The sequence below is a fragment of the Trematosphaeria pertusa genome, assembly GCF_010094035.1.
Source record: "Trematosphaeria pertusa strain CBS 122368 unplaced genomic scaffold BU26scaffold_2, whole genome shotgun sequence".
Lineage (NCBI taxonomy): Eukaryota > Fungi > Ascomycota > Dothideomycetes > Pleosporales > Trematosphaeriaceae > Trematosphaeria > Trematosphaeria pertusa.
Window position 1 is genome coordinate 1820746 of NW_022987213.1, and position 24907 is coordinate 1845652.

At 54.4% G+C, this 24907-nt stretch overlaps 12 protein-coding genes across 12 annotated transcripts; 7 read left to right on the forward strand and 5 right to left on the reverse strand.

Moving 5' to 3' along the window:
* Positions 1-43: 43 nt before the first annotated feature.
* BU26DRAFT_537334 (uncharacterized protein) lies at positions 44-2050 on the forward strand (the record flags this gene model as incomplete). The annotated part of the gene is made up of 5 exons (XM_033831406.1): positions 44-180; positions 238-294; positions 349-1086; positions 1117-1269; positions 1306-2050. The coding sequence occupies exons 1-5, from the start codon at positions 83-85 to the stop codon at positions 2048-2050; spliced, it is 1791 nt and encodes a 596-aa protein (XP_033689622.1). The 5' UTR covers positions 44-82.
* Positions 2051-2803: 753 nt separating this feature from the next.
* Positions 2804-5282, reverse strand: BU26DRAFT_514501 (HSP90-domain-containing protein). The gene is made up of 2 exons (XM_033827851.1): positions 5206-5282; positions 2804-5050 (listed from the first exon to the last, which is right to left on the reverse strand). The coding sequence occupies exon 2, from the start codon at positions 5015-5017 to the stop codon at positions 2912-2914; it is 2106 nt and encodes a 701-aa protein (XP_033689623.1). The 5' UTR covers positions 5018-5050; positions 5206-5282; the 3' UTR covers positions 2804-2911.
* Positions 5283-5867: 585 nt separating this feature from the next.
* BU26DRAFT_390036 (uncharacterized protein) lies at positions 5868-6440 on the forward strand (the record flags this gene model as incomplete). Its single annotated transcript, XM_033822691.1, has 1 exon — positions 5868-6440. A coding segment is annotated over one exon (573 nt), but the record flags the coding sequence as incomplete, so codon positions are not given.
* Positions 6441-7391: 951 nt separating this feature from the next.
* Positions 7392-8245, forward strand: BU26DRAFT_408053 (lytic polysaccharide monooxygenase; the record flags this gene model as incomplete). The annotated part of the gene is made up of 3 exons (XM_033822889.1): positions 7392-7619; positions 7680-8007; positions 8070-8245. Coding segments are annotated over 3 exons (732 nt in total), but the record flags the coding sequence as incomplete, so codon positions are not given.
* Positions 8246-8367: 122 nt separating this feature from the next.
* On the reverse strand, positions 8368-9769 carry BU26DRAFT_142446 (glycoside hydrolase family 105 protein). The gene has a single exon (XM_033819837.1). The coding sequence runs from the start codon at positions 9562-9564 to the stop codon at positions 8431-8433; it is 1134 nt and encodes a 377-aa protein (XP_033689626.1). The 5' UTR covers positions 9565-9769; the 3' UTR covers positions 8368-8430.
* BU26DRAFT_142431 (uncharacterized protein) lies at positions 9688-10492 on the reverse strand. Its single transcript, XM_033819836.1, has 2 exons — positions 10234-10492; positions 9688-10187 (listed from the first exon to the last, which is right to left on the reverse strand). Exons 1-2 carry the CDS (start codon positions 10353-10355, stop codon positions 9812-9814), a joined length of 498 nt encoding a protein of 165 aa, XP_033689627.1. The 5' UTR covers positions 10356-10492; the 3' UTR covers positions 9688-9811.
* Position 10493: 1 nt separating this feature from the next.
* BU26DRAFT_142427 (allantoate permease) lies at positions 10494-12424 on the forward strand. The gene is made up of 4 exons (XM_033819835.1): positions 10494-10987; positions 11055-11496; positions 11550-11907; positions 11959-12424. The coding sequence occupies exons 1-4, from the start codon at positions 10631-10633 to the stop codon at positions 12407-12409; spliced, it is 1608 nt and encodes a 535-aa protein (XP_033689628.1). The 5' UTR covers positions 10494-10630; the 3' UTR covers positions 12410-12424.
* Positions 12425-12752: 328 nt separating this feature from the next.
* Positions 12753-13352, forward strand: BU26DRAFT_417852 (seleno protein domain protein; the record flags this gene model as incomplete). Its single annotated transcript, XM_033823222.1, has 4 exons — positions 12753-12842; positions 12900-12998; positions 13068-13134; positions 13195-13352. 4 exons carry the CDS (start codon positions 12753-12755, stop codon positions 13350-13352), a joined length of 414 nt encoding a protein of 137 aa, XP_033689629.1.
* Positions 13353-13372: 20 nt separating this feature from the next.
* Positions 13373-14382, reverse strand: BU26DRAFT_514506 (uncharacterized protein). Its single transcript, XM_033827852.1, has one exon. The coding sequence runs from the start codon at positions 14088-14090 to the stop codon at positions 13533-13535; it is 558 nt and encodes a 185-aa protein (XP_033689630.1). The 5' UTR covers positions 14091-14382; the 3' UTR covers positions 13373-13532.
* Positions 14383-17197: 2815 nt separating this feature from the next.
* BU26DRAFT_500347 (uncharacterized protein) lies at positions 17198-20554 on the forward strand (the record flags this gene model as incomplete). The annotated part of the gene is made up of 3 exons (XM_033826491.1): positions 17198-17614; positions 17668-18270; positions 18320-20554. 3 exons carry the CDS (start codon positions 17198-17200, stop codon positions 20552-20554), a joined length of 3255 nt encoding a protein of 1084 aa, XP_033689631.1.
* Positions 20555-20763: 209 nt separating this feature from the next.
* Positions 20764-21731, reverse strand: BU26DRAFT_142485 (uncharacterized protein). The gene has a single exon (XM_033819838.1). The coding sequence runs from the start codon at positions 21513-21515 to the stop codon at positions 20973-20975; it is 543 nt and encodes a 180-aa protein (XP_033689632.1). The 5' UTR covers positions 21516-21731; the 3' UTR covers positions 20764-20972.
* A 1996-nt stretch (positions 21732-23727) lies between these two features.
* BU26DRAFT_600292 (uncharacterized protein) lies at positions 23728-24295 on the forward strand (the record flags this gene model as incomplete). The annotated part of the gene is made up of 2 exons (XM_033835164.1): positions 23728-23864; positions 23911-24295. The coding sequence occupies exons 1-2, from the start codon at positions 23806-23808 to the stop codon at positions 24293-24295; spliced, it is 444 nt and encodes a 147-aa protein (XP_033689633.1). The 5' UTR covers positions 23728-23805.
* Between the last annotated feature and the right edge of the window lie 612 nt (positions 24296-24907).

Genomic DNA, 24907 nt, shown 5'->3' on the forward strand with positions numbered 1-24907 from the left:
TTGCCGCCTCCGCCGTGGGCGCGGGCACGCAGCAACATTTCCACGTCAACCCATTTTCCTCTGCACCTTTTGCACACGAGCTATGGCGTCCTCCGAAATATCGGCACCGAAACTGTTCGCTCGCGACATCGCTGCTTATAGCGATGCGGAACTTGACCGGTATCTGGAAGAGAACAGAAGGTGAGGGCTGATTCTCGTGCATGCCGTCGTCCTACTGCTCGCTAACGCCAGATCCAGGTACGTCGACGTTGAGGATCCAGAGAACCTTCCGGACAGCTTCATTCAGAGATTACGGTAACCAGCTTCTCCTAGCCTACTAGCCTACCGTGTTCTGATAACTATGGGCAGAGACCGGACGCGCCGCGCAAGCGAAACTGCTCAGTCCCACGCCATCGATCTTGGTCAAGTAGCCGCCCGGCTTCAGGACGTAGCCGCTGACCAAGAGCAATCGCGCCGATCGCCGTCCACCGCAACGACGGCACCCCTTGATCCAGAGCAAGATTACCTCATGGATCTGCGCCTCGAGACCGCATTCTACAATATGCTTGTCGACGATGGCGGCCGGCCTTCACACCCGCTGAGTCGGCTCGAGGATGTCGCCAAAGACCCTGGAGAGTATCGCGAGATTCTCTCCTTCTGGCAACACGGAAACAACGATGAATGGAGGGTGTTTGGACACCAACTGAATAGCTGGCATGCATTCCAGAGCCTCCAACGATTCGCAAGGGGCCAGAGGGGCTACGATTATTGGCGGGGTGTTTGGGAAGAGAGCCGTAAATTCAACAACATAGCCTTGATCAGGATGCCAGGCGAGAGAGATCCTGAAGAGGAGTGGGAAAACGTGTGGCAGTTGTATCACACATATGACAATACTGTAAATCTCGGCGGCGCGCTCATTCGATGGGAACGATTCGTCAAGCGCAAAGGGCAGACGACTGAGCAGCAAGGCTTTCCAGAGTATGCCGAAGCGCTGAAAGAACGACTGGCGAGGCATGGGTTCACGCGGGCATTCAAGCTCGAAGAGGATGCCGCCCGGCAGGACAAGATGACGACCTGGATCGAACACCTTGGCTACCAGTACTGGTGGTACGACTACTATGTAGGCATTGCCAGTAGTTACCAGAAACGGCACGACAAAGCTTGGAACAAGCTCGTTGACTCGAAGGTGCTAAGGCCTGGGGAGACGGAGGAAGTCATATGCGATATCAATACTTCCTTTCGAGATGCGAGTGAAATCGAGAGGGCCAAGAGGGCTGTGCAATCCGCGATGTCGGATGTGTCCTCGGCGGAGACAACCATGGCCAGACAGCGACAGTCCAAACTCTCTCCACAGACACTTGAACAACGACTATTAGCTGCGCGATCCAAGCTGGAGACTGTGCAGGAGGAGTACGAGTCGCTTGAGAGACGCAGTAAATGTATTACCGAGTTCATTCAGCAGACAACGCATTATCAAAACGCCAAAAGTGATGCACAGCGCCGCGAAGCACTGCTGCGATGGATGCTGCAGCAAGTTCCCCGGATTGAGAGCGAACTGAACCCGCCGAACGACCGTAGCTCGGACAGGAGAGGTGGAAAGAACATGCTCAAACGCAATCGATTTGATGAGCTCGATGAGGAGCAGCATTCCCAAGAGCAGAGACGCGATGAAGGTATGGGCAGTTCCATCGCGGACCGGCTTGCTCCGACAGCCGTCAATTCCCAAAAGGGTGAAAGACACTATGGACCACCTTCCAAGCGGCGAAGGCGCACTGCAACTCTATCCCACAATGCGGTACCCAATTCAGAAGATCCAAATTCATCAACTGGAACATTTGAAATCTCAAAGACCGCCCCAAAAACAGAAAGCAGGCCACAGAATGTGAATGGCCAGGCTCTTCGCCGCAGTTCCAGGATCGCGGAAAGAGTAAAGAGATTGAATGCTACAACCACAGCCGCCACATTAGCACAGGCACCAACGCCTACATCGTCAATACCACCAAAGAAGCAGAACGGGAAGCGAGGCCGCCCTAAGAAGGCTAGTCGGAGGCACACCTTAAAGAAGGGTTGAACTCATTCGTGGCGGCAACACTATACCCACTGCTATCTTTGATTTGATTCAGGGTGCTACGTCTCCGCGTGTTTCTAGAATGGAATCAAGGTGGATTTTTCACCTTGATGCGCGATAACAAGGGTGCACTGCCGCTACAGAAAAACGAAGAAGGGGTGAACAGGGATGGGATTGTATATGGGCACGGGATATGCGCCGCCAGGGGGCACTAGGAGGGATTACCGTCGTATGCGAGAAGAGTACAGGCGGAATGGGGCTTTTATGGATGATAGGAAGCTAGGGGGAAGATATCATGCGGCCTTCGGCCTAGGTACTAGGTACTAGTAGAGTGTTGCATGGGGGCATGGAGTTGGAGAGTAGCTGTACGCTTGCAAGAAGCCTATCCTGATAGTCTGACTGATTCAAGTCAGCCCGACCATAGCCATGATAAGAGGTGCTGAAGCACTTCGAGGGGTGAGACCCTGATGAAAAGGGATTGTGTAGCTACTGATCGACTCAGGAAGCGCTCACTTGGGATCTAGATCGACATGGGCGACGGTGAGGTACGTTGAAAGACCACGAGCATTACACTGAGACACAACAATATTTTGAAAATTTCTTCGTCATTCATATGTAGCTACTGAGAATGTAACACTCAGAGCACCCAGGGATGTCTACCTAGAATACATTCCACATTCCGGCAGGGATAAGTCCATCCATCCAGTCGTGATCCTCCAACCACTCTTTAGACGCCCGCATTAGATACTATCCCATGCATGCAAGAAGTGATGGAGGCCAAAGGAAGAAAAAGCCGTAACACGTGAGAAAGGGGGAATCAAAACGCCGACCAAACTTTTCGAACCCGAATTGGTGTGGAAGTATTTAGTCGACCTCCTCCATGGCGCTCTCACCGGCTGCCTCGGCGGTAGGAGCTGCCTCCTCAGCCTTGGCCTCCTGCTCGGTCTCGACCTCCTCGTCGACGTTCAGGCCGAGCGACACAAGCTTATGGATGCGCTCGGCGTACTGAACGGGCTCATCGATAGTGAAGCCGGAGACAAGCAGAGAGGTCTCGAAGAGCAGTAGGGTGATGGACTTGACGGTGCGGTCCTCCTCTCCGTCGGCCTCAACCTTGCGCTTGAGTTCCTTGATGATCGGCGACTTGGGCGAGATCTCGAAGGTCTTCTTCGACGACATGTAGGAGCTCATGGAGGTGTCACGGAGAGCCTGAGCCTTCATGATACGCTCCATGTTCGCTGACCAACCAAACTGGCCGGTACGGATGGCGCAAGGCGAGCCGATGAGCTTGTGGCTGACGACAACCTTCTCGACGCGGTCACCGAGGACGTTTTTAAGGCTCTTGGCGAGGCCCTCAAACTCCTTCTCCTCCGCCTCACGCTGCTTCTTCTCCTCTTCAGACTCCTCAAGCTCGAAATCCTTGGTGATGTCGACGAGCTTCTTACCATCGAACTCCTTGAGCTGAGTCATGGCATACTCATCAATGGGATCGACCAGGAACAGAACCTCGAAGCCCTTCTCCTTAAGGGAGTCGAGGAAGGGCGACTTCTGCACGGCCTTGAGCGACTCGCCGGTGATGTAGTACATCTGCTTCTGGTGCTCCGGCATGCGGGTGATGTAGTCGGTGAGGGAGGTGGTCTCCTCGCCGGACTTGGTCGAGTTGAAGCGAAGGAGCTTGGCAAGAGACTGGCGGTTCTGGGAATCCTCGTGGATACCGAGCTTGATGTTCTTGCTGAAGGCGGAGTAGAACTTGTCGAATTGCTCGCGATCCTCGGCGATCTCGTTGAACAGCTCGAGAGTCTTCTTGACGATGTTCTTGCGGATGACCTTCATGATCTTATTCTGCTGCAGAGTCTCACGAGACAGGTTGAGCGGAAGGTCCTCAGAGTCGACGACACCCTTGACGAAGCTGAGCCACTCGGGGATGAGGTCGGTGGCATCGTCGGTGATGAAGACGCGGCGGACATAGAGCTTGATGTTGTTCTTCGTCTTCTTGGTCTCGAAGAGGTCGAACGGTGCTCGCTTGGGAACGAAGAGGATGGCGCGGAACTCGAGCTGACCCTCAACAGAGAAGTGCTTGACAGCAAGGTGATCTTCCCAGTCATTGGACAGCGACTTGTAGAAGGAGGCGTACTCTTCTTGGGTGATGTCCTGGGGATTCCGCGTCCAGATAGGCTTGGTCTTGTTCAGCTCCTCCTCCTCGATCTTGGTCTCCTTGATCTTCTTGGTCTTCTTTTTCTTCTCTTCCTCCTCATCGTCGACCTCCTCGACCTTGGGCTTCTTCTCGTCGCCCTCCTCAGCCTCCTCGGCCTCGTCGTCCTCGACCTCCTTCTCGGTCTCCTTCTGGACGTGGAGGTAGATGGGGTACGAGATGAACTCGGAGTGCTTCTTGACGACCTCCTTGATCTTGCTCTCGTTCAGGTAGTCGGTCTGCTCGTCCTTGAGGTGGAGGATGATGGCAGTGCCGCGGCCGATCTGCTCGCCCTCGGTATCCTCCTTGATCTTGAAGGTGCCGCCGGCGCTCGACTCCCAGACGTACTGCTCGTCGTCGTTGTGTTTTGAGACGACGGTCACGCGGTCTGCGACGAGGTAGGCCGAGTAGAAGCCGACGCCGAACTGGCCAATCATGGAAATGTCGGCACCAGCGGAGAGGGCCTCCATGAACTGCTTGGTGCCTGATCGGGCAATGGTACCAAGGTTGTTGATGAGATCAGCCTTGGTCATGCCGATACCGGTGTCCCGGATGGTGAGCGTCTTCGCCTCCTTGTTCGGGATGATGTCGATTCGGAGGTCCTTGCCAGAGTCGAGCTTGCTCGGGTCTGACAGCGACTCATATCGGATCTTGTCGAGGGCATCGGAGGCGTTGGAGATGATTTCTCGCAGGAAGATCTCCTTGTTTGAGTAGACAGTGTTGATGATCAGGCCGAGGAGCTGAGAGATCTCGGCCTGGAACTCGAACGTCTCGGTGGCCATTGTGCGGTGTGCGGGACGGTGCAAGTCGAGAGGCTGCGGGTGGCGTTAGACTGAGCTCAATAGAGGTTGTTGATGGAGAGAAGCTGGTGGACGGGAGCAATGGGCGAAAATTTGTGCAAAGGGGGCAGTTGTTTGGGGTGTGCTGCTGCCTCGCGCAGAAGGCTGGGAAGATGTTGTTGGTGACTTACGAAGGGAGAGTTGTACTAGCTCTTTAGCTTTGCTTAAAGCTGTAGGAGACTCTGAGCTGGGCGAGGAAGGCGTGGGCAAAGCGAGTTGGGAGAGAGCAGTTCGATGGAGACAAAGACTTGCGGGAGGCAGAAAGTCAGCGGTGCTCATATAGCCCCATGGTGGAGCGCGAGAATCTTCTAGACAGGTCGGCAGAATCGCGGCGAAACGGCGGCGGGGCCAATCAGCGGCGGCGATGCGGCTCACCGCCCGTGAACAGTGCAAACTCGGCCCTGCCCCAGCAACGGCGGGCACCCCCCAGCCTCACCGCGCGGGCAGGGCTACGATTGACAGCTGCTGTCCCGAACGCTCACTTAGTCGATTGGCGTGGATCCGACGAGCTCGCCACCCTCAACCACGGTTTCCCGCGACCTGGACGCAATCAATCTGTTTTCCTTTGTCTCCAGGCCCTTTCCTCGCGGGCCCCCTGCATTCAGCCTCGTCCCAGCCTCGGTAGCTGCCTTGCGAATTGCAGCCTGCCCTCCGCCTCCACCGCCCACCAGCCTGCACAGCAATTGCCATGCTGCATGCCTCCGTCCGGCATTCCACATTGGGGAAGGAGTACCACAGGCACAAGCTGTAGGACGCCATGGATTCCTTCTACCACATTCGACGTCCGCCCGCCTCACCCCTCTTCCTCGTCCCCATCGAGCTCCGCCTCCTGATATACGAGCATGTCTTTACCTCAGCGCCGCCGTCCGCCGAATTCGCGCCCCTGCCCAGGTCCTCCTTCGCCCTCGAGCCGCTTCTTACCTGCCGGGACATCTACAAGGAAGCGAGGCTGATAGCGTTTGCCTGCGCTGTTCACAACCTCAATTGGCTTCGGGCGTCGAGCTGCTTGCGCGGTCTGCGCATGCTTGAGCCCGCTCAGCATGCCCACATCCGCCATGTCGCCCTCACCGTGTCGACCGCCAGCCTGTACGACAGACTTCTTCCGTTCCGCAAGCACTTCGATCACAGCCGACCGCCGCACCTCTCCCTCGAGTCCATTACCATCATACTAGATCTACCCGATACTGCAACACCAGAGGCGCAGGAGAGGAGGGTTCAAGAACAGGATATGGTCCTCGTTTCGATTTGGTATTTTAAGAACGTTAGAAGGGTCATCCTCCTGAATATGCTACACAGGGAGACAATGACGCACCCCCTTGGTGCCCATGGAGAGTGGACGTGTATGGATGATGAAGGCCCACTCCCGGCGTCCGTCAATGGCTCGTTGATGGACGCGGGCCACACTGACAACGTCCGGTGGCGCTTCGAGTTGACGAGCTTCTACGACTATGCCTGGAAGCCGTGGCACGGATAGAACCAGCTTAAGAAGCTGTTAAGAGCAGGCCGTCATGGCTCGAGAGGCTCAAGAGATGCGGGGGACCATCTTCATACCCGCGGCCCAACCCGGAGTCGAACCATTTGTTAGGTCTAACCACATCATAGGCTTCGTTAGCCTCTACTTCAGCCATATCGTATTTGCAATGTCCATTCAGCTGTGGAAATAGAGATGGCCAAGCTAGTCGCGAGACGGGCACCTGCAATACATGTGATACGTGATCCGCTCCTTCGAGGCTGCCAATCTGGGCAGGTGTATGTGGGCAGGTGTATGAGCTCTTTTCTCGTGAGCTACTTGAGGTCCTTTTGCTTCGTATCTGCACCCCACAACTTTTTTCTGCAACCTTCCAGAAACACTTGCTTTCTATTTCATAAATTGGTTGCTGCTATTGGCCCGCTCGTTTCTTCTCTCGGCACCATACCCGTTCTTCCGGATAGATTGCATCTCATACAAAAGACCCCTTAAGGGTAGTCCCGGACATTCTTGCCCATGCCATTTGGGCTACATCTCACAAAGTCGGTGCCGAAAGCTTACCTCCGCAATTTCTAGGATGCCTCTGATTGCCGGGGGTATATCTCGTCATGAAACCTGGGGCACGCCGTCGAGACCAATATATGAAGTCTGGATTGCCGATATTGAAGACAGTATGAAAAAGCTTGATTTCACACGAGTATGAGGGTCCACATGACGAATGGGTGCAGAAAAGGCAGAGAAAGAGGTATAAGAGGGACAATTCGTTGGTGGTAGCCCGTCAGCCAAGCTTCGAGAAGTTCACTCATTCCTTCCTATCCCGGTCGGGCATTAGCAGTCATGAAGGCATTCATCGTCGCATCTGCCCTGGCGATCCAGCAGGTCGCTGGCCATGCTATCTTCCAGGATTTGTGGGTTGATGGGGTCGATAAGTCCAATACCTGCGTGCGGATGCCGTCATCCAACACTCCAGTCACGAACGTCAACTCCAACGATGTGAGGTGCAATGCTGGCACAAGGGGTGTGTCTGGGAAATGCTCTGTCCCGGCTGGTGGGACCGTGACCGTCGAGATGCATCAGGTTCGTTGTACCACCCATTTCGAACGACTGAGTTATCATCTTAATTCCGGGAAACTTTAGCAACCAGGAGATCGCTCGTGTAGTCAAGAGGCCATTGGTGGAGCACATTACGGACCAGTATTGGTCTACATGACTAAGGTTGCGGACGCTTCAACTGCCGACGGCTCTACTGGATGGTTCAAGGTGTTTGAAGATGGATGGGCTGCTGCAAACAAAGGCGCTGGCGACAATGACTACTGGGGTACGAAGGACATGAACGACTGCTGCGGCAAAGTCGATGTGCCGCTCCCGAAGGACCTGGCGTCGGGCGATTACCTCCTTCGTGCAGAAGTGATTGCACTTCACACTGCCAGCTCAAGCGGTGGAGCGCAGCTGTACATGAGCTGCTGTAAGTCCCTCCACTTCCCTACGTAACTTTCCGGCCTTCTGGACAGTACTGACACCGAGCAGACCAGCTTACCGTCACCGGCGGCGGCAGCCTCAGCCCTCCAACCGTGAAGTTTCCGGGAGCATACAGTGCCAGTGATCCTGGTATCAAGGTCAACATCCACGCTGCCATGTCAAGCTACAAAGTTCCCGGACCTGCCGTTATCGCTGGGGGTACTACTAAGACTCCTGGCCAGGGTGCCGTGTGCAAGAACAAGAAGATGATGCTCCGCGGCACGAACGATATCTGGGACTACTAAATACAGGCCTCGCTCTCATGCGAGCGTCAGAGAAGCCAATTTTTCACATTTGCATTACCTGTAAATACTTTCTATGCATCAAATCCAAGCAGTCTGTCCATTTTCCCTTTCTTCCTTTTCGATACCTATATGAACGTCCGCAGGAACTCTCCTAGAGCCATGATGGCCATCGCTTGCCCATACGGCATGCTCGTTAGCGCGATGTCCTTATAATGCTGCAATGTGTGCCCCATCGCCGTCCCAAAGCTCACGTCAAGCAGCTCGCCCTCCTTGTTGATTTTTCCAATCACTGCCTTGATAGCTCTCACAGCCGAGTCCATATACTCCGGCCCAATATATCTCTTCCTGACCGCCTTCAGCATGCCATATGCAAAGCCCGCCGTAGCAGACGCCTCCTCATAGCTTCCTTCACTGGCGGGTATATCGAGCAGCGTCCGCCACATGCCATTTTCAGCCTGCAGCTTCACCAGCGCGTTACACTGCGATTCCAGGATCCCAAACAAAAACATCCTTAATGGATCCCCTTCCTTCAATTCCAATAACTCCACAAAATCCGGAATCGCAATCGTAAGCCACGAGTTCCCCCTCGCCCACCTCGCCCTCGCAAAGTTATGTCCCACACTCCCATCCTGCCCCCCCTCCCACTTCCACCCATGGAAGAACAGCCCCGTCGACGTGTCAAACAGATACTGGCAATGCAGCATAAACTGCCTCTTTGCCTCCTCCACATACTCTGGCCGATTTAGCGTAAGTCCAATCTTAGCCAGAGGCAGCGCGCTCATCATCAGCGTATCGTCCCACAGCTCATCTTTATTAAACGAATTATACGTCTCATGCTGAAAGCCGCCATACTTGGTCCGCGGCAGCCCATGCATCACCCACTCGGCCCACGTATCCAGCCACGGCACAAACGTCTTATTCCCCGTCTCCCCGTACAGATACGCGAGCGTGAGAAACGGACTCATGGTGTTGATATTCTTGGTCGTGCCCTTGGCCAGCTGCTTCTCGAACCAGCCGAGCATGATGTCTTTGGTGGCCTGGCTGCCGGTCAACGTGTAGTAGTGCCAGAGGCCGTACAGGCCGATGCCGTGCGTCCATTCCCAGCCGTCCCAGCCCTTGGTGTCGATTATGCGGCCGTCGTCGAGCTTGAGCAGGAATTCGCCTGTCGTGTCGTGGATGTTTATCAGGTTGTGCGTGAGGAGTTGGATGGCGGAGTGGATTTCGGAGGTGGTGAGGCCGTGGGATTTGAGCGTCGACATGGTGGGTTATTTGGAGGGCAAGTCTTGGGATTTACGGCGTGTAGTGGATTGTGATGTCTGAGAGATGTTTCTGTTTTCAAAGTGGAATTGGGCGCGGGCTTTGCGTTGTTTGATGGATGCCCAATCGCGGAAACCCCAACAAGCACTCTATGACGCCGAAAACTTTTGGGAGCTTGGAGACAAATTCTTGCAAAGCTTCTTCGCTATCGCTATGCAATGCGCCGACTCTCGTTGTACTCTACCCCGACTAGCTGCGAGAGCCACGTGGGGAGAGCTTGGGGAACCTGGCAAACGGAGTCGTGCAGCCGACCCGTGTCTTCAGTCGTTCACGATGCTTTCGAAAATATCGGAAAGCTATCCGAGCTCGTCCTCGGCTACACCGACAGCTCGTGGGTTGATGCACCGATAGAATGATGATCGCCTGTGCAACGACCGCTGGCCTGGCGTCCGGGGTCGTGGGGATAGCCGGGGAAGTCACACGCCTGGAAGCCACCGGAGAAGAAATCCCACCAGACGACTCAACCCAACAATCGCCTTCGCATGATGCTCTCGCGAGGCCAAGACGACGATGCGCGTCCTCGAAGCCGTCCAAGCTCCTTCCCAACCACCCTTCGGCGCCTTTTCTTCCGAGCGTTAGCTGATGCGGCGATTGGCCAAGAACGGGCTTGCCTCCGCAAGGCTTGCTTTCGCCGCCCCAAGACTCCACCTCCGCAGAAAACAACGTCGCGTGGAGAGCGTCGTCTGGGGACTACTGAGTCAGAACGTTGTGATAGGCCGCGGGCCCAGCGCATCGAAGGGCCGTTAAACTGCGCTGGGATGGATGAAAGACGGGCTGATGGTTGGGGCAGACCATGCGAGCTGCAGGCTTTTTGCCAGTTTGGCCGCCTGGGTTTGCCCCGAAGGAGTAGCACGCCCGTAGTGCTCAGGTAGGCTAGTTTTTCCGTATTGTTGGGTGCATTTAACTGCGCGACTCCACCCTTCCCCAGGTTTTTACCGTGAGTTCTGGGGTTCTTGTTCTCCCAATTCCATCTCGTCTTTGCTCTCTTTCCGGTCCATTGCTGTCAAGATGGCGAGAACCAGCCCCGATGCCGTCCACACCGCGCCGGAGGTCGTGCATGACTCTGCCCACGATGCGGGGAAGTCTGATATCGGCCAAGTCGAGCGCGTGTTTTCTGCCACCGATGAGAAGGGCGACCACATGAACTATGACCGTGTGGATAACGAATTGGCCAAGTATGCGAACGCCGTCGCCATCGAAATCTCAGAGGAGGAGAATAAGCGACTAAAGAGGATGATTGACGGGCGAGTCCTTCCTATCATGGTGTTCACATACTTTCTCCAAGCTCTCGACAAGGGGACCATGTCCTTCACTGGTATCATGGGCATCCGAGACGACATTCCCGTTTTGCAAAACAACAGCAAGGTACGGTTTAGCCTCGCCAAATGGCGGCAAACTCAGGTGTAATAGAGACAATACTGACTGGTCACAGTTCGCATGGCTCACGACGTGTATCTATATCGCCGTGTTGATCGTCGAGTATCCGACAAATTGGATCATTCAGCGTGTCCCCATCGCCAAATACCTCGGGCTCAACATCATGGCGTGGAGCTTTACGCTCGCGTGCCACGCTTTGTGCAAGAGCTTCCCCGCGCTCGTCGCTGTACGCACGCTCCTCGGCATATTTGAAGCTGTCTGCCAGCCTACCTTCTTGATCCTAAGTTCCATGTGGTACAAGCGATCGGAACAGGCCCAGATTGTCACCTTCTGGTACATGATGAACGGCGGCCAGCAGATCGTTGGTGGTTTGTTAGCCTACTGCTTCAGTCTGATCAAGAGCCCGCCTTCGGCCCTCAAGTCGTGGCAGGCCATCTTCCTGGCCTACGGCCTTTTCTCGTTCTTCTGGGGCGCTTTCGTCATCTATTGGCTTCCTGGTGAGTATCAGAACGGCTCTCTCGATGATTTGATGGCGCTGACTCCCATACAGACAGCCCTATGCGCGCAAAGTGCTTCTCCGAAGAAGACAAGAAACTCATGATCGAGCGCGTCCGATCCAACCAGACTGGTCTCCAGAACAGGAAGTTCCGTGCCTACCAGATCAAGGAAGCTCTTCTCGACCCGCAATCCTGGTGCTACTGCCTTATCGCCATCTGCACCACGCTGCCCACCTCTGGACTTGGCGCCTTCTCCCAGATCATCATCAAGGGTTTCAACTTCACTGTCCTGCAGACGCAGCTCCTTGCCATGGTCTTGGGCGTTGTCATCATCCTTACGCTGATCAGCTCGACATGGCTGGCGAATAAAACAGGCCAGAATCTCATTGTCATGGGTGTCTATGTCATACCGTAAGCTCTCTCGTTCCCAGGTTGCCAGAATGTCCCGCTCACCCACCGCAGATCCTTCATCGGCACCATTGTCCTCATGACCGTCAAGCTCCACGACAAAGGCTCCCAAATCGGCCTCCTCATCTCCTACTACATCGTCCTCACCTTCTGGTCCGCGCAGACCCTCTCCATGGCGCTCCTCTCCCGCAACGTCGCCGGTCAGACGAAGAAATCCGCCGTTGTGGCCATGAACTTCGTCGCCTGGTCCGTCGGCAACTCCATTGGCCCGCAGGTCTTCTTGACGCGCGATGCGCCGAGGTACTTCATCGCTTTCTCGACGCACATGGGCTGCTACATCCTGCTTGTGCTGGTCATTGCCTTCTTGAGGTTCTACTTTGTGTGGCAGAACAAGAAGAGGGATGAGCTTGCTGCACAGGTTGTGGAGGCGAGGGACGAGCATCTTGTACATGCTTTTGATGACTTGACGGATAAGGAGAACCCGTCTTTCCGATACATGTATTAAGTAGGGCGATGAACGAGCTTGGGCGGTATCTAAGTGGGGACGCGTTGCTGTTTATAGGAGAGAGTATCGATACCCGCACTGTCGTTTGCATAAAACCGGGGAGTGACACTTTGTCGAATAAACCCTGAAGTCCCACGCAGCCCTTACTTGCTCAAGCCTCCTTGATTTGCTTCTTCTGGCTGATTATTCATTGTTACCGTGACCTCAGTAGCTCAACTGGTGCAAAAGAATTCTTAGCCCAGATGACGTAATCAGAATTGCGTTATCACTAGGTAACCCCGGATTCATTTCTCTCCCAAAGAACCACCACCTGGGCAGCTCCTGCACAAAAAAAACCCAAATTATGACATCCACGCAGTCTACTCCAGTCGCGCTACCGCGCGTCGCCATAACCTACTGCACGCAATGCCGATGGATGCTTCGAGCGGCATATGTGCGTGCCTTCCCTCTTCGTTCCCGTTGCTCAGAGGTCTAACCGCGAAAGGACTAGTTCGGGCAAGAGCTGCTGTCTACATTCGGCACGCAAATCGGCGAAATAGCGCTCGTTCCTGCGACTGGGGGGCTGTTTACTATCGAGCTGGTAAGACGGGTCAAGCATTGTAGAGAGGAGAGTCGCTGACGGTTTTCGAAGGCGTATGTCCCGGCGGGTGAAACGCAGGATGGAGACGAGGTTCAGATCAGGAAAGTGATGCTCTGGGATAGGAAGGAGGAGGGAGGGTTTCCAGGTACGTCAGCCGACTAGCATTGGGTAGCCTGAAGGGATGCAGAGTCTAAAGGCGATGCAGAGACCAAAGTGCTTAAGCAGCGTGTCCGCGACTACATCGACCCCGGGAAGGACCTAGGGCATTCAGACCGGCACGGGAAGAAGAAAACAAACGAAGTCACGCAGGAGCAGAGTGTGAAGAGGAATTCAGATGGCACAGTGTGCGCAGACTGCACTTGAATTGTAGAACCCTATGAGACGAAACACCCTCTGAAGACCCTCACGCCCCGTGATGTCGAGGTGAATAAAGCAACATGTGGCCCTGCGGGCGCGGAATGCGGAAACGGAAACGGCCAGCCCGGAGCCCTTCAGGCTGCTTTGCGTCGTTTGAGCGAGGCGAGGCGCTCGCCGGTGCGGATGTCACCTCGCTGCCACTCCTTCTCGACGTGCTCCATCTCGGCCAGCATCTTCGCCAAGCTGTCGTCCAGGCGCTGGTGGACTTCCCAGGCGCTGGTAGACTTCACCCAGGCGGCGGTCGACATCCTCGGCGAGCTGGCAGGTCTCGCTGGACGATGGGAAGTAGGTGCCGTTAGCGTTTGGTGGGGCCAGAGCCTCCCAGACGTTGTCGATGCGTAGACCATTCGCCTCGCAGGTTTCCTCCACGCGACGGTACTGGGTCTGGATGTCGTTGGTGCTGGCGTTGAGAAGCTGCATGCTGAGCTCTATGGCCTCCTGCTCCAGCTGGAGGGCGCGCAGGATGTGGTCTAGGCGCGCGAGGTCGATAGCGGTGTCTTTGCCGACGGCGCGGCACTCGTTGAGGGTGGTCTGCCAGTTGAGAGCGAAATTGTGAAGCGTGGAGAGCGACGAGTGGTAGCTCTCGTACAGGAGGTGTCCGAGCCCGAAGAGCATGAGGAACAGGCTGACCCACTTCGTCCAGGTTCCAGTGTTGCTGCCAGCGGTGGATTGCGGAAACGGCATCTTGGTGAATGCAGCGATGAGTCGATCGATGGACGTGCTATGCGGCGTTTGATGTGAAGTTGTGCGAGAGTAGAGTTGGTCGGCGCGAGGGAGAAAGCCGGATGGTGAGGTATCAGGTCAGAGGCGGTTCGATGAATGTGGGTGGCGAGTGCTGGAGGACAAGGAAATTGCGCTCCTTATAGTCACGCAGGCAGCGAGCCTTGGCGGCATCCACACCGCCGGAGGGAAGGCATTGTGACTCCTACGCCGTACTCCTAATTGGTTGGAAGAGGCGAGCCCGGCGAATAGGTCAGTGCGTGCCTTCCTTTCTCACGGCGGCGTGACCGGAGGGCATGGGGGAAGTTTCCTAGCCAATTAGAGGAGAGTGTAGGCTAGAAAATAATAACATAGGAAAGATAAGGCCAGAGAAATAGGGCAGGAGCGGAATGTGAGAAGAGTGGAGTAAAATAATCCCGCTGGTTCACATGGGAATACAGCGTCACATTTGAGAGATGGCATAATATCAGGCTCTTTGCAAGGGGGACTCTCGCTAGGGGACGAATATGACAGAGTAACGAGCTTTATATGTCACCGTTGGCAAATGTAAAGGGGCAGGAAGAAGACGTACGCTTGAAGTGAATGAAGCTTCACAGTAGAGCCGGGTTTGAGAGAACCACGACTGGACAGAGGCATCCTGTCTGGGAAAAAGAAAAAGAAGATATATATACCATCCAACTGAAGCTATCTCTTACTCCTGGTCTCCCAGGGATCGCCTTCTGAAAAAGAATGCTTGCTCTTTTCCATTGGGGTGTCTGGGCGTGGGTATCAGGCTCGGGGTTCGCTGACTGGAATGAGCTCGCGAGGCATAGAAGATGCACACCACGCATAGCATCTTTGTAGCTGTATTCTATCCTTGTTAATAGAAGTAGATGTGCTGCTCCAAGAATGCAAGTAAGCAGAACATGCATCAGAGATCTTGTCCAGGTCCCCTAATCTACGAGGGGTGAGCGGCAGGTACGCAGGTGGGTTGTAAGTTTGCAGACGGAGGAAGCAGAAAGAGAGGTCATGTGGCTCTTATATTGCTCAAGTCGTTCCTTAGAGTCCGTGTGCCAAAACATGGAGGAGTCACAGTAGCCAAGCTCTTTCCTGGATGAGGCGCGCAGAGTGGTAGGCCGCGTACGATATGAGCGGTGAGGGTGACATTCCCGAAATGGGGCCCTTTTCTCGCACACTCTCCTCGTTCTCACGTGAAGCTTCACCTGAAAGGTCCCTTAACCAGCACATGCTAAAGCCCAGCGGTGCGGTTCGAGAAGATCTAAGGGCATCAGTATGACGCCCTGTCCATGAGGTTGACAGCATGAATACGTACCCCTTTACCCACGAGAGACAACTTGCTCACTCACATGCAAGGATCAAGTTTCACCTATTTGTAAGCACAGTGTGTGGTGCAGGCCACGTACAACGCGATACTGAACTAGAGGTGGCTGTATTGACTATACACCGTAGATCAGGAAGCAATATGCTGAGTGGCTCGGATAAGGTCCATCAGAGAGTTTGCATGCTGCATACACATACACCGCTCCAGTAGCCGAATGCTGCCCGATAGGATGGTATTGGTCTGAACGAGTCGTCCACATGATAGCGTCCCAGCGCGATTGGAGGTCTGCTCTTGCCGTAGATAATGAACGCAGAAGTCGAGGTCAGGAGGCCTTGTTGTCATACAGGTGCAACCACTCGAGATTTCCTGCTGCAGACGAGTTGTACTTCGGAAGATGGGTGCTCCGTGATCCGGAAAGACACTCCTCTCACCACGGTACGCAATACCCACGGGCATAGAAGAGAATGTGAGCGGAGAGTCGGAGGTTGAAAGGCTGCTGATCGCCGTTTATCGGAGAATTCGTTCGACTGGAGGACTCAGGTGAGGTGGCGAGCGGGCTGCTCGACTGGCGACGAATTGGAGGAGATGTAAACGCAGGGTGCACGGTAGAGTGATGCAAACAAGCTGCGTAGCCGTGGGAGAGCCGTGATGGTGTTGTGGGTTGGCGTCGGAGTCCCCCAACCCTCCGGCAGGCGCCTCCCCGCTGCTGATTGGTCGCAGCTGCTCGGCGACCTCACCTCTACACAGGCAGGATGAACGCGCATCCTCGTGCACTCGAATACACCAGCGATGGCCGCTCGCTGATCGCAGGTAGGCTCTACCTCCTACAGTATGACGGGGTCAGCAAAGAGCACGTACACTCTCACATCTGAGACGCCACGCCCTTGACGTCTTCCTGGAGGGCATCCCGATGGCGCGGTCCCGCCTCGTCCACCCCTGCCAGGCCACGATCTTCTGGGCGGCCCTCGGATTCGCTGGATGCCTGTGCCACCTCACAATTTTCTCCATGCCGCAGTCATGAGCGCTTCGGCTGGCAAAGACGTCGTATGAAGACCCTCAGATCTTGATGCCGAGCTGGACACCAATCTCGACCAGACTTATCGCTACGGTGCGAGCGGGCACCTTTTCCGACCTGCCCACTCTGCCGTGCTCCACTCCAAACCACGGCATCATCACCAACCCCACCGCGGCTATCAAACATGGAAGCTTGCGCTATCGCGAACGCGTCGCCATAAACTCCGCACTCGAGATCGGCTGACGATCTAGCCTCTGATGGCTGGCGTGGCCCGGCGCCGCGGAGGGGAGGCAGCGTCTCAGTGGGCGAGAGCGCGCCTTTGCATCTCAGCAAGCCACGGAAGCGCTGCTGGCATTCGTCTCTTCCGTGTCCGGCGCGAGCTTGCCCGCATGCGTCCCCATGCCTCTCGCTTGGCGAAGATCAGCCTCGTGCAACACCCGATATAGCGCCGTCGTTCGCTCGGGCTGGCTCCAAGCTGCACGCCACACGACGCGGGAGAGCGCGCCAACACGGGCCGGACTGTGGATATCGTCTCTGCACGCCAGTACAAAGGCTGAGGTCAAGGCATGGACTTGGGTAGATATACAATGCTTCCTCGTCTCGCCCCGGGTGGAGAGGTTTGCTGTGTAATTTTGCAGGACCGTGGGAGCTAGGTACCTCCATGCAACAGCTGCTTTTTGTCCCTTTCTCATGAGAACCCCCTTCAGCTCTGAATACTGGAGTCCTAAAATAAGCATGACGGCAGCCTCGGAACGCAAACCTTCCCACGCATCCAATATCGCCGACAAGCCTCGTCCTTACTCCTTCCGCGTCCCCAGCCGCACCTCCTCGCTCAAATCCTTTTCCTCAGCCCTGGCAGGCGAGAAGGCCAATTTCCAGTCGGTTCCGGCCTTGTCGCTGGCTACCAAACCTACTATATCCATGCGCCAAATTCTTATGGACAATGGTTCGAAACTGGAGTTCGTCAATACGGTCCCCACAATAAGCCTGTCTCCCGATACCCCCTTGAGGCATTCTTCGAGCGGAAACTCGGCCATGAATCGAAGGCCCGCTAGCTGCTCTGCAACGGTACAGAATCCTATGCGCGCTTCAAAGGTTCAGCGGTGGGCAGGCCAGACGCGAGCGACGAGTGATTGGGATGGCTTGCGACGAGTGAGTATTGCTTTGTATGTGTTCATCAATTTTTGCTGATTGGCGATCTTTAGGACCCGGAATTGTGGTTCGAGGATGGCGACTGCCTCGTTCATCTGTATGCCCGTGGACAGTCGCGCCGTGGCCCCTCTTTCTGCGTCCCGTTTAAAGCTCTACGTCGAAGCAAGTGCGGTGCCATGTTCAGCCTATGTTTCGCCCAGGTAACATCGACCCCCGGCTCCAACCCTCAAAATCCAAGGCGGCTATCCAGCGGCCTCAGCACCCTCAGCACCCCGGTCTCTGGCTTGAACAAAATAGAGCTCTTCATACCTGCCCCCGAACATGCGTCTCGGGAAGCCTCGTTCCACTGGCATATAACCACACGGAATTTCTTCGCATTCGTGTTTAGAAGTCCTTTGGTGGGAACCCATATGGGACAAGCATTGGTGGACCTACAAGAGAGGATGCATCTTTTCCGATCAGGGCAGATCAATAACCACAAAGACTTCCTGGATTACGCAGATAGCCAAGGCTACCGAGACTTCGTGGATTGTCCGGATTATGCGCTCTCCATGCTCTACTATGCCGAGCGCTACAAGCTTCGAGACGTTTGGATCGATGCGTTCGCCCATTGCGTTGGTATGAATGAGAGCCTGGCTCTGAGTCAAGAATTTGCGGTGAGTCTCTTCTTCAGCTCGAAGCAGGCAGGACTGATATCTGATTCAGCCACTTTCACGCCTAACCAAAGCTTTGGTCACCCGGGCTTATTTGGAAATGGACATTCAGCTAGGCCGCGTCTCGGCCGCTCTCCGAAACTTCCTCGAAGATGACTTCTCTCCCGCATATCTTGGACTCACGGATGGTGCACGAGCACATCTAGATCGATTCCGGTCATTCTTGCACAGCTTCTACGTGGAGAAGTTCGGCTACTGGCCCCCGCCCAAAGGATCCGCGTTTTCGAAAGTACTATACAAATCCCTGTATTTTGACTTCAAGACACTGTACGACTATCTCGTGGACCGGGAGTCGACCGCCGACCTCTCGCTACAGAAGCCAGCAAGCGGCGGTATCTGCGTCCTGCAGAACGTGGATTCCTTCGACAAGAGGCACAAGTTCTCTCCTCTTCCACACCCTCTGCCACTGATACCGTACGATGTGCCGCTGAGAAAGAGAACAGAGTCGCAGAAGACTTTGAGGGCACTGACGCTTGGGTCCAAGCAGGCCAAAACAGACCGTTATCTGACAGCGCGGGCTGCACTTACCTCAGCAACCAATAGCAAGGATACTTCGGTGACGACCTCTCTGGCTGTTCAAGCATACATGCGATTCGAAAGACAGTGCGCCCTCAACCAGCCGGGCGAAAAGCTGTCCATGGCGGATGCCCGCAAAGTTAGGTGGCTCTTAATCTACGGAACACTCCAGTACCTCATCTCTGCGCTCCGAGCTCCGAAGGAAGTCCGGGACACGGAGGGACCCACGTATCCGCTCTGCTGTCTCGTAACAGAGCAGTCGCCCTGGCAGCTAGGAACAAAAGCGTTAAACTCTCCTGTCACACACTCAATTAACGTCACTGAGGCTATCAACAACCACCTTTCGGAATCCAACTGTGACGTTCCGGGCCAGCTCACTCCTGTGGCGCCGGCAGCTCCTACAATTCAGCCTGACTGCCAAACAGACGACTACTTCGCTCACACCAGGCCCGATGCTAGCAGTCGTCCGGTCTCTGTCGAAGCTCCTGCTCCACTGCGGATTTCTCAGCCGACACGCAACTCATCAGTCCGCTCATTCAGACGCCTTTCTTTCGCTTCCCTAGGCTCGCGCAGAAATAGTGTCGCGCTGAAAACGCCGGCACACTGCGAAATTATCGTTCACGGATATGGCAACGGTTTGAACAGTACAATTATTGGATCTCCATCTGCACCTGTTTCCCAATTACCATCCCGTCGCCAGTCCATCAGTATCAAACATCCTGCATGTTCGTCTGGATCCACCCTGCCGGAAGGTGCTGGACCGGACACATCCTGGTTGCGACCTTCCACGGCTGATTCATCCTCGCGTACCGAGCAGCCCCTTCATCTTGAACTTAACTGCAACATTGCATTAGAACCATCGCGCACTCCTACGATCGATTCTTTTGATATGGATCAGATCATTAGCCCGGTCACTGCGGATGAACCTCCGACCTTCCCAAGCTCATCCGATAGCACGACCTCGGCGGAAAGCCCTTTTTGGAGCGATGGCGGAAGCTCCACCTCATCTAAATCGAGTACGCATGATGACGGGCACGAAGAGCGCCTGGAGAGAAAGACTAGTCCTGCGGAAGACAGTGGTCTACTTGGGGGACTCGTCCCTATCGATAGTACCGCGATCACCGTCACTAGCCCCAAGAGGACGCCGAAATCGTCGAGGCCTACATCTCCTACCACATCGAACAGACGCAGCGAGTTCCGCTTTAGCTTCGATAAGCAGACTTCCCCATTGCGCAATCTGTTAGAGGCCTCTCCTGCATCTGTAGGTGTCGACTCAGCCATCGGCATAGCCCTCAGCACGCCCCCCACTCCATCCAAACAGGTATCGATCGCCTCTCTCTCTTTCAATACACTTCCTCTTCACGAGAGACCGAGACCGCTCTCTAGAGCATTCTCCACCGAGTCCATTTCGATTGCGAAAAACATGGATCCGCTGAGAATGCATCCGCCCCTTATCGTCAAGAAAGAAGACGCCGTTGGCATCTTCTCTGCCCTTTCGCTGAGCCCTGACGAACCTGCGGTCAGCAGTGAAGAGGCGATTGTACGAACTGGGAGCGAGACTACTCGCTCGATATTGGAGGCTATTCCGCCTCCAATCGCGAAGGCTCGTAAGACTTCCAAAAATGCCTCTCCGACCAAGGCGACTAAGCTTGGTGATGAGGAGGAGAGAGGCAGAAAGAAGGAGAGGAGGAAGAGCTTTTGGAGGCGCTAATATGGCGCCCACACACACTCACGAGCTACGACCGCATCATTTCCTTTGTCAGCATTAGCATGGCGCAACTGGTCATTTCAGGCTCCTTGCTAGCCATTTCTCTCGTCCTGCTGATCTCTCTATTTTCTTAAGATCTAGCAGTCTTCCATTTTCCTCATTATACCCGTCGCGCGCCTCACATTCGTGGCATTTAGCCAGTAACGCCTCGTGTCTCTTAGCGCGCATCCTTTAAACCTTAGCTACATCGCTGGATAAAAAAAATTCCGTTGGATATTGTATGAACTGATGGAAACGAGAATGGCAGGATGAGAATTTGGAGCTGGGCTAGGGCTTGGAGCTGGAGTTGGAATAGAAACCGCCGATACCTACCAATGTGAAGGTACCTTTCTACTGCACCTTTCACACACGTCAGCACCGGTCATGCCAGCCTTCCCCGATCCCAGGGATCCAGCTCATGCCGGCCCTCTACCGGGCGAATAGTTCGTCCGTTGCAAAAAATGTGCGCGCAGTAACACCTTTGCCACACCCACTCCCTCCCTTCCCTGTCCACAATGACATCGCCGGTCTTCAGGCCATCTGGATCAATATCGTCAAAGCTTTCACTCGTCTCCCTCGCTACGTCGCGCTTAACGTCTTGGTGCGGTTCTTCATGCAGGTAGTCGAGGTCTAGCGATGCGGTGGAGGAGGAAGAGGACGAGGAGGAGCAGATGCTAGATACCAAGGACGGTAGGCGGGGAGAGCGGAGGCCGCAGTACAGTTCATAGAGTTCGAGATCAGAGTCGGAGTCGGAGTCGGAGTCGGAGTCGGAAGATGTGTGCGAGTCGATGGAACTTTTCGTTGATTGGGATGTGGACGTGTGGTGCTGTGAAGACTGGTCGGTGTTGGAGAAGAGGTTGGGGTACTTGGTGCCGAGAAGATTGGCTTTGTAGACGCTGCGGGAATCTGGGATTGGAGATAGCATCTTGGGTTTGAGAGGCACGGCACTGTCGTTCTAAGGGTAGATTTTTTACTTTGGTGAGGATATCGAAGGGTCTACGTAGAGGGGTGATGATTGTGGTGGAGGTAGTCATGGAGGAGGAAAGGGGCATTGACATGGAAAGCATTGAAGTCTGTTCGATAGCATGCGTCTCCGTGTGAAATGAGTGAACTCTTCAACTTCCTCCACCGGCTAGAACTCCTCATGCGATAGCTTCGGGTATGTGAAGGAGCCCGTCGTGAAATACAAGTGTCTCTCCAGTGAACGTTGACGCCCAGCGGCTCTAGATCCAGCGGGTTCTGTATTTTATTCACGATCCATCATTTTTGCGGGCCTGCTTTTGAATGAACCCAGATTTCCCTTAAGAGACATCTTACTACCCCTTCAACCTACCACATCGCCCTCAACCTGGCTTGTTCACTGCTGCACTCCTTCTTGCCCGCCTCCAGCCTTGACCCTCACGCCACTCTCGTCCGCACCACTATCCTTGATGTCTCCCGGGGCGGCGACTCCCTCCTTGCTCTGGCCCTCGCCCTGGATGCCTACGTCTTCATGCTTGGTATAGTTGGTAGTGCCGGCTTGGTGCTCGATGCTGCCTTCGCCGATGTTGATCTCGCGGTCGTTCGCTGTGCGATGGTAGGTTAGCTAGCTATGGATAGTGCGCCGAGGCAGAGGATTGCGTGGACTTACGGATCAACTGCTCGTAGCGGCCGGTGTTAGCTTGTTGCTTGTTCTCAGACATTGTTGAGAGCGACTTATGTCCAAGCTGAGGAATATTTCGGTTTCAAAGTGTGGTGTAATGCACACGTATTGTCTTTGAAAGAGCTCATATATGAAGATGTGCGGATGCTGCAGCGCATTACGACATACTGTCGATGCTGAGGGGCTTCGGTCAACTTCTCCGATGCGGAGTTGCTATGACGTTTGTGTGAACATTTGTACAGCGCGTGAGCAAAACGTGCACGTGGGCATCTTGGAATCTGCGAATAACCACACGATAGTAGCGAAGGAAATTAAAGTATGCGACGCGATGCAGACGATAGTAGGGTGGCCCGGTTAGCGTGGTTAACCTTTATAGGATGCATTGCGGAATACGCCAAACTTCAACAGGAAAGGCGCAATACTCCTTTTGTGGTCCAATCACAGCGCAGGTCTTCCCTAGCTATCACACACACACACACACACACACACACACACGCACACACACACACACACACACACACACACACACACACACACACACACACTAAAGTCCATCTTTGCAGCCATTAATCATGCCCCGCCCTTGCCTTCAAACTCACCGTAGGGTCTGTCACATCCATCCCAGTAAGGGGATCTCGGTGATAGCGATGTTGAGGGTCGATCGGGCTACGACCACGCTTGGAGGTTGAAGGGGGAATGATGGAGAAGGCTCGCGATGCGAAACGACAAGAGGAAGTGTGACGACTATATATGCTGGGAAGTATGAGTGATACAAATCACCACTAGAACCCGTCACATAAGTTCGCAACGCATTCTTTCACCTGCGACAAACGCTCTTACTGAGCATTCGCTCGTCTCTCGCCGCCCTCCTCCATCTCTCAACTATATAAAGCACTTCGACATATTTTTGCAAACTCGAAGATATATAACAAAAACTGTCTCCCTAAGCTATGGATCCACAAGCCGTATCAGACGCTCCGGAGCAAATCCTCCGTTTCCTGTTATTCTATATGATCGCCCTAGTCTTCTTCTTCGCCATAGCGCTGAGTGCCACCTTCTTCAGCTTCCAAAGCGATCGATTACATGTCCTACGAATGAGGAGGCGTTTCGGCTAACTGGGTTCTGCGTGTGTAGGAGCGGGAGCTGCACGGATGTGAGTTCTTCGTAACGCATGTAAGATACAGGCCAAAAATGGTATCCGATGATTGATGTAGCCGAGGTTGCCGAACATTTGCGTGATCTTACTGGTCTTTTAGGAGCAGAGTACGTATAGAGAGCGCGGCATTGACACAACGAATTCGGTACTTTCTTGATTCGGTCACTCGGCATCCATGTGTCGGCAACCCAACCCTTCGGCACGTAACCCTTCGGCTCTTACAAGGAGCAAACTGAAACCACTAAAGACCGGTCAAGAGTAGTATTACCGAAGTAAATATATATAATTCAAGCAAAGAAACTCCAATCTAGATCAGCACCAGCTTCACACTTACTTCGCCCCAAGAGTGCTTTCCCAATATCAGCTTCCCTTACTTTAATCCACGTCGAGAATACAGCACGGAATCAAAAACCCAAGATGCCTGAATTCGTATCCCCAAACGTCATCAAAGCCGACGGAGTCTGGCAAATCGAAGGGTAAGTTCCTGTCTCAGCATCTAGAGCCGCCTAACACACTTCTCAGCAAACCCCGCGAAGATTTCAAAGTCGTACAAATCTTCCACCCCTCGAATCTCCCCGGCAAAACTATGATTCTCGGCTTCATCGACATCCCACCCAACGGCGGCACCCCATCGCATCGCCACGGCGGTGCCGCCATCGTCGCCATCCCGATCGCGGGTACTTGCCTCAACCAGATGAACAACAACGAGCCGATTGTGTGCAACGTGGGAGATTTCTGGTTTGAGGCGCCCGGTTGCCATCACCAGAGATGCGAGAATGTGGGCGAGGAGAATGCGAAGTTCTTTGCGGTGCTGGTCGTGGATGATGAGGTGATCAAGGATGGGTTTGGAGGAATTTTTGTGCTGGACAAGGAGGTTGAGGCGGGGGAGAAGGAGGCGTCGGTGTAGAGTGCTGGGGCCAAAAGAATAGATTTTGGACAGTAGTATTACAGAGAGAGTATATATAAGCCAATCCAAACTCCCGATCCAAACTCCCAATATTTGCTGGACGCGGTCTGCTAGTAACAAGGAATGGGGCGCCAGGGAGAGAACAGTTTCCCGTAAAGCTCTCCCAGGTCTACGCCGGTATGGTGCGTTCCCCAACTCATGTCTGCATATGTTCGGAGCTTCGGAGGTTTCCGAAGAGGCACGGCGGGTATTAAGTCCGACAACATGTGCCAAAAGGGGTCGTCGAGGAAGTCTCCGCATTTGGTTCTCTGAAGGCGCTTGAGGACTTCGCATCCCTTCCCGAAAGCGCTCTTTATCAGTTTCTCGAGGTAGTAAGAGATGTATTGGACCAGGTGTTTTTGCATATCCCCATAGGTCTTGACCTGGGCGAAGCAGATCCCGGCGGCCGGGACCTGTTCATGCATCTCTACGACCTGATCCAGAAGCAGCGCAGCCTGGAGGATCAGAGACAATTGCCGGACTGGTGTGGACTCCTGCAGAGCGGTCCGGTCCAGTGCTTTCCCCAGACACTCAAAGGCAACTACCCCGCAAATAGCCCGTAGAGTTTGGAGG

Excerpts from the sequence above, each read along its gene's own strand:
- BU26DRAFT_142485 (XM_033819838.1), bottom strand. The coding sequence starts at position 21,515 with ATGCTATCTCCAATCCCAGATTCCCGCAGCGTCTACAAAGCCAATCTT.
- BU26DRAFT_142446 (XM_033819837.1), bottom strand. The coding sequence starts at position 9,564 with ATGTCGACGCTCAAATCCCACGGCCTCACCACCTCCGAAATCCACTCC.
- BU26DRAFT_142427 (XM_033819835.1), top strand. The coding sequence starts at position 10,631 with ATGGCGAGAACCAGCCCCGATGCCGTCCACACCGCGCCGGAGGTCGTG. Across the intron at positions 10,988-11,054 it reads TTTTGCAAAACAACAGCAAG|TTCGCATGGCTCACGACGTG; the intron begins GTACGGTTTAGC and ends GACTGGTCACAG. Across the intron at positions 11,497-11,549 it reads CGTCATCTATTGGCTTCCTG|ACAGCCCTATGCGCGCAAAG; the intron begins GTGAGTATCAGA and ends ACTCCCATACAG.
- BU26DRAFT_514506 (XM_033827852.1), bottom strand. The coding sequence starts at position 14,090 with ATGCCGTTTCCGCAATCCACCGCTGGCAGCAACACTGGAACCTGGACG.
- BU26DRAFT_514501 (XM_033827851.1), bottom strand. The coding sequence starts at position 5,017 with ATGGCCACCGAGACGTTCGAGTTCCAGGCCGAGATCTCTCAGCTCCTC.
- BU26DRAFT_142431 (XM_033819836.1), bottom strand. The coding sequence starts at position 10,355 with ATGCGCTGGGCCCGCGGCCTATCACAACGTTCTGACTCAGTAGTCCCC. Across the intron at positions 10,188-10,233 it reads CGAAAGCAAGCCTTGCGGAG|AAAAGGCGCCGAAGGGTGGT; the intron begins GCAAGCCCGTTC and ends AACGCTCGGAAG.